Consider the following 13,256-nt stretch of genomic DNA (forward strand, 5'->3'; position numbering starts at 1 on the left):
TTGTGGATTAATTTATTGATTGCTGTATTACACAGTCGTTCTTCATTTAGGTGAATTTTCTTGTTTACATTCCTGCAATTCAGTAATTCCTAAAGAATTAAAATTATGTATTAGTCAAAGCAAAATGGAGAGGAGAATGGTGAGTGTGTGAATAGACTGGAACGTATTACATTGCAAAGAAATGCTACAAAGAACGTCATCAGATAGACCATAAGCAAAAAATGAATTGTCAGGCATGCCCATTATGTGGATCTACTTCATTTAATTGTACCTCTCTGGTTGGGTGTTAGTGAGTTTTGGGGCAGTGATGGTGCTGTTAGAAAAATATAAGCAAAACATTGATATTATTAATTATTTTTAAAGAATGTCATCAGGGACAAGTTGTGATATATGAATGTAATGGAATACTATTGTGCTATAAGAAATGATGAGCAGGCAATTTCTGAAAAACCTGGAAAGACTTACATGAACTGATGCTGAGTGAAGTGAGCAGAACCAGGAGAATGTTGTATACAGTACCAATAACATTGCACAGTGACCAACTATGACTGAGTTAGCTCTTCTCAGCAATACAATCATCCAGGATAATCCCCAAAAAGTTATGATAGAAAATGCTGTCCACATCCAGAAAAAGAACTATGGAGTCTGAATGCAGATCGAAGCATACTGTTTTCACTTTTTTCTTGTTTTTTTTCATTTTTCATGGATTTTTCCTTTTGTCCTGTTTCTTCTTTCACAACATGACTAATGCGGAAATGGGTTTAACATGATTGTACATGTACAACCTATATCAGATTGCTTGTATCTTAGGGAGGAAGAATGGGAAGAAAGGAGAAAAATTTGAAACTCAAAATCTTATAAAAAGGAATGCTGAAAACTATCTTTACATGTAATTAGAAAAATACTTTTTGCCAAAAAAATTTTTAAAAAAGAACGTCATCAGGAAGATATGTCTAGAAAGGGAGATTCGCCAATCTTGTAATGAGAGTAAGGGATAACCAAAGGACTTGGAACACTCTTGTGGGGCTAAATGGAGAATAGTGATAACTATAATAATGATATATAGTATTTTAAGGTTTGAAAAGTGCTTTCACTGAAAAATAGATCATTTGAGTATCACCATTCCCATTTCCTAGATGTGAAATGAAGCAAGTGGTCTATGGTCACATAACTAGTAAATGTCAGGGAAGGGAGATGAGCTGTGACTCATTAGTGTGATCCTGAGGAAGTAGCTGATGCTAGCAGCAAAACTTAAAATCCTAATTGGACCCATATGGTATTTTACTCAGCTTTAAAAAAAAATGTGGAGAACTAATGGTGCCTGGAAGCAGGGCCTCTAGAAATTGGTGGGAGGTAAGGAGAAAGGATGCCAACTTTGAAACAAAAACAAACTTGGACAAGAAGCTGGAAGAAATGGGTTGGAGGCATGGGCCATATTGAAGCAACATGGCAGTTGGCCACATGGCAGGGCTAGACCTAGAAACTAGGTAGATAGTTTCTGATGTAGCCCAGGAACCTGCAGTGGCTCTCTCTGGCCAGATAAGAACTATCTTTCAGCTAGATTCTCATATTCTGAGTATTAATAATTCTGTCTTCTGTAAATCTGCTTTAATTCATCTACTTTCTTTTAGCTACAAATATAATAACCTGAAAAAAAGCCTTCTTTTCTTGAGTGAATTAAAGGGAAGAAAGAGGCTGGGAGTATCTGAATGTGTTGGTGGTGAGACAGGGGGGTTGGTCAGACAGAACTGTGATCTTTAGAAAGTAGATAAGGAAAAGGGAAAACGTAAGAGAAGAGTCTGAGATGAAAATCAAAGAAATACCCAATGTGTGCTTAGGATTCCCTGTGAGAGCCTGTCATCTCTCTGCCTGGGACTGGGAGGTAGATTCTTGATTCTTGACTCAGGGTCAGGAGATCTGAGATTTGAGTTCTGACATTTATACTTATGAGCCACATGATCAGGGTCATCATTTAACCCATATGGAATGCAGTTAATGATGTTGGCACTGTCCAACTCAAAATAATCAGTTGTCTTGAAAAAAGCACTTTCTAATTTTTAAAATAATACCTAAATATGAGTTCTTGTTCTTGTTCACATGGATTTAAGGAGCAATGAAAGGTATAAGCAGAAAAATAACAAAAAAAGTCCGTTGTTCCTCCCATGTCAAGAAGGTACTCTCATTGACAGCTGATTGCCTGGTGGATAGAAAATATTTTCTGAGTACTACTCTTCGTGATTCTGGGCTGTCAATGAACAATCTTGAGATGGATCAGCTTGCAGAATGCCTAATAGTTACAGAGCAAAGGAAATGTTGTTTGATGATACCAGATTGACGTTGATTCCTCTAATGTACTACCCACATTTCAGTTTCTTGACTGGAGTTGTTGGTGTTGCTTTTATCATTAGCATTAGGGCTATATCCAAGAACTTACTAAATATATGCCAGATAATCACAAACAGACCTTTTTGGACTTAGCCTTGATAACCTCAGACTTGTGTTTGCTTTAATGATCCACAAGCTTCTTGGATACTTTCTCTGGTTATGCATTTATCATTATTATTCAACACCTTTCTTTCTCCTATTGCTACCAGACTAATCATCCTCATGAATGTGGCCATTATTAGAAATCTTCAGTGGTTTCTGATGGGTTATACAGCAAATTTCCAACTGCTTGGCATTCAAAACCCTCCATGATCTGGTGCCAGCCTTTCTATTCTTTTCGTCTATTACTCTCTATTTACTCTGTACTCTAGCCAAAGTGGATGGGTGGTTCTACAATGCTTTTCTTTCCTATCTCTGTAATTTTTCCCTCTTTCCCTGTTGAAATTCTGTCCTTTCCATCCATCCTAAAAAAAGAAAATAACAAACCAAACCCCAATGTTTTATTAGAAACTTAACATGACTCTCTCTATTTATTCTGTGCTCTAGTCAAAACGGATGGATGGCTTTATGACCCTGTCTTTCTTTTTTATCTCTTCAATTTTTCTCTTTCTCCTCTTTACCTGTTGAAATTCTATCCTTTCCATACATCCTAAGAAATCCAAACCAAACCCCAATGTTTTATTAAAAACTTAACATTGAGTACCACTACAACCGAATTAACTTGCTTAGTAACCATTTATATTTAAATCCATTCATTGCATTCCATAAGTAATTATCATCAATTTTTCTGTCTCTCCCTCTAGTCTTCATCAGGATTCTTTGTTCCTTCATCCTCCTTCCCTTTTTTCCTTTTACAGTGTCACAGTCAGCATGTACTCTATCCTGTAGATTCCTGATCTACAGAAGAAATGATGCCGATGCAAAAACAAAAGTGAAAACATTCCTTGCCAATGAGTCTAGATGTGAGAGAATGACAACATGGAGAGAGAACTAAAGTTAAGATATGTACAAAATAAAAACCAAGTAATTTTTAGTGGTGGGGCAGAGGAAGGAGCATTGATGACTGAGGAAATTGGAAAAGGCATTATACTGGAGGTGGCAGTTGAATTGAGTCCGAAAGGGGAGCTAAGGGTTCCTGGAGGCAGAGGTTGACAAGAGAGAGCATTCTGTGGGAGGCATTGTGTTCTAGTTGAAAGAATACTGAATTTGGAATTATGGGAATCCTGGCTTCAAATTTAAGCTCTGATAGTTACTAGTTGAATTTCGTTAATAGTTTTCATTTATAATAAGCCTGCAGAAATGTGGATCAAAGAAACTAGTCATAGGAATCTCTCCTAACAGTATTCAGCAAATCCTGTTAAAGGAGTTAAAAAATTTCAGCATTGGTTTTTATTCCTATATTCCTGGCCCTTGCATCATGATATAGACTGAGCCATGTGTTCCTTTAAAGTGGCAGTGACTCCTTTTTGGGACTCTATCATGATTAGGAAAAATAATTAGAGAGATGCTTACTGTGTAGAACCAAAACTTCACAATAGGTGCATTGTAGAATTCATAGATTTTTCTTCCAAGGGGGATTAATCTGTGCCTGCTCTGGACTTCGTCTTCATCCTTCTTCCTTGATGACTCCCCATTGCTTCGACCCAGCATTGCCTACAATGAAAGTGATACTGCTGTGGATTGTTTCATTATTTATTAAAGAGAATCCCCTTTCTACCCTCCTCAATAGGTGGACATATTAGCCATAAGAAAAGGCAACATTCAAAAATGATGCCATCATATGCCAGCCTGGGTTAATGCTGGAGCTGCTGCTGTGGAGTCAATGGAAACTTTCTCTATCATGTATTAGATCAAACAATGAACTTGGAGTTGGGAAGCCTGTTGCTCAAATCCGTCCTCAGACACTTGCTGGTTGTGAGACCCTGAACAAGTCTGAACCCCTTAACCTCTCTAAGTCTATTTTCTCTTTCTGTAAAATGAGGATAAAAATACTTGCAGTGCCTGCCACATAGGGCTGTTCTGAGATTAAGACGAGATCACTTGTGTGATGTGCTTTGAAAACTTTAAAACATTATATAAAAGTTGTTGTTCTTAATAAAGGAAAAAATGTAGTTAGTACCTCTCAGGAAAGGGAAATATATATGTGTATATGTATAAGTAAATGTGTGTGTATATATGTTTTATATATATATAAACATAAACATGTGTGTGTAAGTGTGTGTGTTTGTGTGTGTGTGTGTGTGTATGTGTATAAGCAGAACCCATCAGACAGCTTATACTCTGTTGGTATAGACTCTTAGAACCAAGGGTCCTAGATTAGAATTCATCAAGTCCAACCCTCATCTCCCTTTCATTTTACAGATATGGAAACTGAGGCCTCAGATAAGGTGACTTTTTCCCTGCCATTGTACTGGTAAGGAAATTTGAAGATCTTCCCTGTCCTTTAATAGGTCAATGTGACCTGCTTTGAGCTTTGGCCCAATCCACAACTTGAATCACCTTGCTGGATGCGTGGAGCAAGAAGGGCAGAGCTGGGAGTGCTAGACAGAGCTCAGGCAGAGCAGCTAGCTTGAGTGAGAGAGGGAGGAATTTTGCCTAGGGAAGCTTGTGTGCGGGGAGGCCTAATGGACAGAAGGCTTGGGGATGGTGGTGCTCCCTTCACCAATAAACAATACCAATAATGTGTACAAACATTATTGTTACCATGGTGGAATTGGCTCTCTGATATCTTTATAAATATCTTGGTTTCATCTTTGAAGAAAAAAGTTTATATTTTGTGAATTTACCCTCACATGCAAATCCATAGTGACTGCTATGGGTATCACATTGGCGTTACAGCCATGGGGATAATAAGTATCCAAGGTGGGACTTGAACCCACACCTATGAATGCACTTTGTACAGGAGGAACAGGCATGGATGGGTTACAGTGCTGGTGAAATCACAAAAGCATTAGAGCATTCAAAAGTAACAAGGACTTAATGTATGTTGAGAAGCCTTGATATTTGGTGGCTGCAGGCAAAGCGTTTCAGACATTTCATTAACTCTACCTTTAATAACCAATATTTCTGATTTTTTTTTTTTGTCGGGAGGAAAAGAAGGGAATGAACTTTTTAAGGAGGAGGATTTAAAAGACTCAAAGTCACATTTGATGATTAGGAAAAAATATTCTTTGGTCCCATGAGGTAGATAATACAAAAAAAATTATCATCTGCATTTTGAGGAAATAAGATGAAAAAAGGTGAAAAGTGCAAATATGAATTTCCCAGCAGGATAGATATGGATCTCTAAAGAATAAAGAAGTTAATCTAGAGTGAGACAATCTACATATATGGAGAGGAAGCATGGTAGAGTCAAAAGGTCATTGTCTTTGGGATTCAGAAGATGTCAATTGGGTCCCAGGACTGTCACTTTATAAGTGGGAAAGTTTTTTCACCTTTTAATGTCTGTTTCCTCAAAATGCAGATGATAATTTTTGTATTATCTACCTCATGGGATTGTGGTCAAGACCAAAGAATAATTTTTTTCCTGCTCATTAAATGAGGTAATGTAAATTATGACCTTTGTAATGCCCTATAGAAATGTGAGTTATCACATATGAACCTGGAATACTAATCTTATTTTGAAATGAAATTATATTAGTGGGTGAACGTAAAATGCCTTCCCATAAATCATTAGTATTAAATAATTCAATCTGAGTATATTTTTATTTGTAAGCCTTCACTAGAGCCTTTCTTTGGTGATTCAGTGTGGAATAGATGCTTCTTCATAGAATGGTTGTGGTGACTCTGGATTCTTAAAGGCCAGACTATTGAAGTGTAACCTCAGGCACGTCCTGCTGTGTTGGAAAGGCATCATATGCTGGTCTAGTAATGACCTATTTTGCCATTTAGGGATTAACCTAGCTAGGCTCAGATAGGCTCATTGCTTGGAGATACGTCACTATATGTTAGTTTTTGGTGAAAATAGATAGTATTGGACTTAGAGTCAAGGAGAGCTGAATTCAAATCCTGCCCTAGACACTAGACCTTTGATCCAGGGCAACTCAGTTACCCTTCTCAGCTTTAGCTTCCTCATCTATATCATGAGGTTAAACATATTTAGTTTACAGGGCTGTTGTGAGAATTAAAACATATATAGACAACTTCACAAACCCTAAGCCTTCATGTGTTGTTGTTCACTTGTTTTCCAGTTGTGTCTAACTCTTCTTGACCCCTTTTGGGGTTTTCTTAGCAAAGATACTGCAGTGGTTTGCATTTCCTTCTCAAGCTCATTTTACAGATGAGGAAACTGAGGCAACCAGGGTTAAATGCCTATCCATTGCACCACCTAGTGCTCAAAGCTCTGTGTGACGGCTAGTTGTTATAATCTGTATTAGTGGAAGAAGATCCACATGCTGATAAAGTCCCAGGTCCTTGATGTACTGATGTAATTTTAGGAGAAAGAAGGGAAAAAGTCCTTGACTAAGATAGAATACACTATTTTAGTCAGAAACCTAAATATAAATAAATCCTCTGTAATATAGGACAGAGAGGAAGTTGTTATTGATATGGTGTACATTTCCTGTCACTTGGGACATGATTTAAATTCTTCTATTCACATCTTTTAGTGTGAAAAATTCATCTCAATATAAATACAAACCAGTTCTCTGGAAGCGGCAGAGCCTAAGTGGAGCACTCATAGCTAACATTAATGTGGGGTTCTCAGGTCTACAAAGCACTGTCTTTGATCCTCACAACAACCCTGTGAGGTGTGAGCTACTCTGACCCCCATTTTACAGATGAGGATACAGAGGCTGAGAAAAGATAGGTGGCTTGCCTAGTGTCACATAGATGGTACCTGGCAGCAGGATTTGAAATGATGATAATTCTAACAATAACTGACATGTATATAGCCTTTGGGCAGCTAGGTGGCACAGTGGATGGAGTGCTGGGCCTAGAATTGGGAAGACTCATCTTCCTGAGTTCAAATCTGGCCTCAGACACTTACTGTATGTGGCTGTTGGCAAGTCACTTAACTTTTTGCTTCAGTTTCCTCATCTATAAAATAAGCTGGAGAAGGAAATGGCAAACCACTCTAATGTCTTTGCTAAGAAAACCCCAAATGAAATAACCAAAGGACAAAGATACAGCAGTTTGCTATGTGCCAACCACTGAGCCAAGAGTTTTTACAAATATTATCTCATTTTATCTTCACAACCACCTTGGGAAGTAGGTGCTGTTATTACCCCCATTTTACAGATGAGGAAACTGAGGCAGACAGAGACCAAGGTCACACAAGTAGTAAATGTGTACTGTTGGATTTGAACTTGGGTCTTTTTTGATTCCAAGTGAGGCGCTCTATGTACTATTCCACCTAGCTGTCTAAAATTTAAGTGGTGGCTGTTTTTCAATACAGATTCCACCAACCTACCAATTTATTTCACTTGGCTGCATCATTTCTACCCGAGAACGTCTTGTATCCAAGATTCATTTAGGCAGGAACTTTCAGTGGTATGTCTTTTGTTTGGTTGAGGTAGTTCAGCATGACAGTCAGTGACAGATGCTCTTTTTCCCTGAGATTGAATTTTGGGGAATAATGTGGTCTTCCTGTGCAAGGAGAATGTATTTTTCCAGGGTTTCACTACTTATGTCCCACAATTGTCCATAGATTCAGATCTTTAAGTGCGCCATGGTGAGTAGAAGTGACTAGATCATCTTTCAGGTTCTCAGTTATAAGAGAACAGTTGCTTCTACTGTTATATTTCTTGAGTCATATCTTTAAGCTTAAATATAAAATTGATATTCCAGGTCTTGAAGTTTTTGTTTTGTTTTAGTTTTGTGGTTTCATCAGTATAGGGAGCCCTGTGAATAACGTCCTTTGCCAGTGCTCCTTCTATGCAGCTTTTATGGGAACAGAGAGAATAAGTAATTTTCTCAGGGTCATATAAATATTATATGTCTGAGGCTGGACAAAGGCATTGGGGTGTAGTACAAAGAGTACTGGCCTCGGATTGAGGAAGGTGTGAGTCTCACTGTAAGAATGACAATATATTCATACATATTGTTGTTCAGTTGTTTTCAGTCATTTCCAACTTTTTTTTGACCCTATTTGGGGTTTTCTTGGCAAAGATACTGGAGTGGTTTGCCATTTCCTTCTCCAGCTCATTTTACAGATGGGGAAACTGAGGCAAACAGGATCAAGGGACTTTCCCAGGATCACGTAACTAGTGCCTAAGGCTGGATTTGAACTTGGTTATTCTTGACTCTGGGCCCAGCACCCTATACACTATACCACCTAGCTGCCTTAAATTCAAAAGTATTTCATAGTCTATTATAGATATGAGCCCTGCATTGATGTCTGGAAGGTATTTTGCTCAGAAAGATGAGCATTACTGACTTCAATCCCAGCACTCTATCTACTGTGCCACCTAGCTGCCCTAATTTCCTACATATACACCACCTTGTACTCAGCACAGGGGGTTCCTGTTGCTTACTGGGCAGTGGGATCCTGCTTAAAAGTTCATAAAATCTGAGTTGATAGAACCTCTTAGGTCCTTTGGTCTGATTTATCTCAGAGCAGGAGCTTGGGCTGACAGAAGTAAGAAACTCACTTCCTCCCAAGGCAGCTCATCCCACTTTAGGATGGTAGTAATGATTAGGAAGCTTTTTCTTATGTCTAACTGAAATCTTCCTCTCATATCATTTATTTTCAAAATATGTGTAGTAGTCCATGTACATATGTAATAACACATCTCTATAGCACATTGCAAAGGAAATAATTTACATTATTTTATTTGATGAACAAGGTACTCAAGTCCTTTTCAAATTTTCATCTGAACTGTTGTTTAACTCCCCCCCCACATGAGAACAGTTGAGTTTTTGAGTCCAGTGTAGAACTTTACATTTTTACCCATTATGTTTTGTTTGATTAGATGGGGCCTATGAAAATCTGTGCTAATACTTTCCTAGAGGGCATGATATTTCCTATTCTTATGTCAGCTATTCAACCTAGCTTCCATCTAGCTATAGAAAACTCACCCTGTCTCTCTTTATACACACACACACACACACACACACACACACACACACACACACACACACACACACATATATATAAATTCATATCTATAATGGACTATGAAGTACTTTTGAGTTTTTGTCTGGAATTTAAGGCAGCTAGGTGGTACAGGATATAGAGTGCTGGGCCCGGAGTCAAGAATAGCCAAGTTCAAATCCAGCCTTAGACACTTACTAGGTGTATGATCCTGGGCAAGTCACTTGACTTCTATTTGCCTGTTTTCTCATTTGCAAAATGGGGGATTGTAAGGATCAAATGGGATAAACACTGTAAAGCACTTAGCACAATCGCTAGCACTTCATACAAATGAAAATGTCATATACAGATATATGCATGTATGCGTGCATACACATCTGTATGTGTATATATATATACATAAATTGATTTTCATTGGTATAGGGAAACTGCCTCCACCAATAAAGATCAGCAACTCATCTGTAACTTCTAGTCTCAGTAGATTGCTTGGAGCACTTGTTCAGGGTCATCCAGGTTGTGTATATCATGAGATACAACTTATTCCTAGGTTTTTCTGAGACCTATCTTCTATTTTCTTTGCTATACTTCCTTTCTGATGTACTTTTCTCCTTCTTTTGGTCCAGACCTATGATTTCACTTGTAGAAATTTCCAGGGTAGAGATATGAAAACTTCCTCCACTACTAACTACTCCAGTTAGAGAGTTGGGGGTGGGGTGGGGGCAGCATTGAGAGGTTTATTGACTTGTCCAGGGTCACACAGCTAGTATGCCAAAGGCTGGATAACTGCCTTTCACATGTCTTGGACATTCTATGCTTAGCATAACCAAAACAGAACTCATTATTACCTTTCCATCCTTGCCCTCCTTCCCTATTATTGTTGAAGTCAACACTATCCTCACAGTTCCTCAGGTTCACAACCCAAGAGTCATGCTGGATTCCTCACTTTTTCTCACGCCCCCATATCCAATCTGTAGTCAAGACCTTGTCACATTTCTCAAATATGATCTCTCCTCTGACACTACTAGCACTCTAATGTAAGGCCTTCTCAGCCCCCCACTCATCCCATTCTAATGATGTCATCACGCTACTCAGTAAACTCCAGGCTACCTATTGCCTCCAGGAACAAATATAAAATGCTGTGTTTGGAATTCAAAGCCCTTCATAACCTAGCCCCTCCTACCTTACTTTTTACCATCTACTCCTTGATCCAGTAACACTGACCTCTTAGCTGTACCATGAATAAGATAATTCATCTCCTAGCACTGGGCACTTTCTCTTTCTGTCTTTCATGTCTGGAATGTTTTCCCTCAATTCCTTCTACTGATTTTCATGGCTTACTTTAAGTCTCTACTAAAATCCCATCTTTTACAGAAAGCCTTTAATTCTAGAACTCTTCTCTTACTTATTTCCCTTTTATCCAGTATATAGCTTGTTTGCATTTATTTGTGTGTTGTCTCCCTCAATAAATTGAAAGCTATTTGAGGGAAGGAACTCTTTGCCTCTTTTTGTACCCCTGATGGACTTGACTTGAACCTAATTGTTTCTGACTCTAAGGCCCGCCTTCTATCCATTATATCACACTACTTCTCTATGAATTTATTGGACTTTAATAAAACCTCTACCAATGTGTTAGAATCTGTCAATGATTAATCAGGAGACAGAATCATTTTAATGGAAAGTATGTTGACTTCCAGTGGTGTGATACTGTGGAAAAGCTCAGGAGTCAGAGGAATGGGGTCTATTCATACCTGTGATGCATACCACCTGTGTGAACTACTATGCGTTAACCATGTCCCTCAGTTTCCCCATCTGTAAAACGAGATTGGGTTAGATGGTCTCTGAACTCCCTTTCAGCTGTAGAGTTCAGGGGCATAGATTATTTCCTCTGATCTTCATGACAGCCCTGTGAGATAGGTACTATTATTATCCCATTTTTAAAGACAGTGATGCCTTTTGGCCCCTCTCTTCTCCTCCTCCCTCCCTAAGTGAGAAAATCCCTTTTAGGCAGTGACAGTACTCCACTGGATGGGGGTAGGGGATTAAGGAAGTCTTTATGGCTCCTGCTCAGTGTCTCCAAAGATACAAAGAAAACCTTTGTTTTCCCCCCCAGTAGACAGGATAATATTTTTAGCCCTTGGACAAATTCCAGGGAACATCACATCATCAAAGTAGGTGTTGTAGGAGGCTGTCCCCTCCCCAGCTGCCTGATCCAGCCTGTGGCATAAAACATTTGTGTGGGGATAATTGTACTTAGAGAAAAGCTAATAAAAGCCAACCATAGAAACCACAAAATTCAATTAATGCATTTGCGAACCTGAATCCCCCCCAAAAAATGAAGGTTGAGGTTCTGATTGGCAGAGCAGTGTCTGCTAAATGAAGCCGAGTGAGGTTAGATGCTCACCAAACTTACAAGGTTTCTCTGAATACACTGAGGTTGTTTCCTTACATCCCTGTTCCCTAGTGCTGTGTGTTTAGAGTATTTGGGGTGCTATGCTCTTGAATTTCATGCTTTCTCTTGTGGCCCTCAGCCCCACTGAAGAGTTTCAGAGCTGGAAAGGATATTAGAGGTCATCTAATTCAACTCCCTCATTTTACAAATGAGGAAATGGAGAATGTAAGGATTTTACCCAAGGTCACTCATAAGTAAGAGTCAGGATCTGAACCTAGGGATCCTGACTAAATCCCCCATTCTGTCCACTGCACCACCTTGACTTCCTTGATATACAAAGGTATCAGAATTTCTTTCGATATCTAGAAGGAAAGTGTCCCAAGCTTCTCATTTTAATGTCTAATCACATGCATCTTTTAAATGCTTTTAAAAATCTTTTAAATTTAAATCTTTTAAAAAGTGCAGGCAATAGCTCTTTGCCCAAGCTTGTAGCCACAAAGAAAGCAGAGGCAGTCATTTCATACCATAGGAGACCAAGCCTACGCTACTTTTCTTACTGTTAATTCCATATCTTCTTCCTCTTTCTCCTTGACAGTCTTTTCTGGTTCCTCAGGTTCTTTCTCTTGGAGGTGGATCTCATGGGCCTGAGACATGTAAGGCATATCATCTTTGTTCTTGAACTCCAAGCTGAGAATTGAAGGAGGAAGTAGAATTCCTAGAATTACCTAAAGCAATGATAATGACAATAATCATCACATTTAACAGATTAAGATGATGGTGGTTGCTTAGTGTCAGAGGAAATGGGGCCTAAGGCTTCTTGCTATGTGCATAGGTGTGAATGGAAGTATCTGATACTAAGGCAATTATTTGCAGTTCAGTAGGGGAACGTCATGCAAGTGAGGAGAAACCTCATGGTGGTGGGAAAACTGAAAACAGTTTTACCAACAGGCAAACACTGATAATTCTATTTGAGTAGAGAGGCAAAAATGAGCATCTTCTTGGCCTGGACTCCAATCAGTCAACAAACATAGTGTTTACAATGGTCCAGGCTAGGTACAGAAGACACAAAGCTAAGACACAAACAGTTCCTGCTCTTAAGGAGGTTACATCAATTAACACATACATTTAAACATAATTCATAGAAAAGTTCACCTCACTTCTCTGGGCCTCAAAGATTTTTATTCATAAAAAGATGTTGGATTCCATAATCGCTAAAGTCCTTGTTTTACAGATGGAGCATGTAAAGCAATTATAATGGCTAACAGTATTGTCAAAGAACTTTTTAGCATTGCTTAAAAAGATAAAAGACACTTGCATCTGCTTACCAATTTTGGCCATGCAAGTGCATCTCCCTAAGGTGATTTGGGGTGAGGAGTGTTGTTGAAAACAGTTTACTTTCTTTAATTGGCTTAAACATACTATGGTTTATATTGTAAGTGTAGCTAGCTT

The 13,256-nt window shown here is 38.7% G+C and overlaps 1 protein-coding gene across 1 annotated transcript in view; it reads right to left on the minus strand.

Moving 5' to 3' along the window:
* TRPM3 (transient receptor potential cation channel subfamily M member 3) overlaps positions 1–13,256 on the minus strand; it is a 457,883-nt gene that overhangs the window by 95,370 nt on the left and 349,257 nt on the right. Inside the window, exons 17-18 of the mRNA XM_072611419.1 lie at positions 12,365–12,532; positions 3,898–4,038 (exon numbers count right to left, since the gene is read on the minus strand). Of these exons, the coding sequence (XP_072467520.1) occupies positions 3,898–4,038; positions 12,365–12,532 (309 nt within the window). The remainder of the gene's footprint in view (positions 1–3,897; positions 4,039–12,364; positions 12,533–13,256) is intronic.

The sequence above is a fragment of the Notamacropus eugenii genome, chromosome 1, assembly GCF_028372415.1.
Source record: "Notamacropus eugenii isolate mMacEug1 chromosome 1, mMacEug1.pri_v2, whole genome shotgun sequence".
Classification (NCBI taxonomy): Eukaryota; Metazoa; Chordata; class Mammalia; order Diprotodontia; family Macropodidae; genus Notamacropus; species Notamacropus eugenii.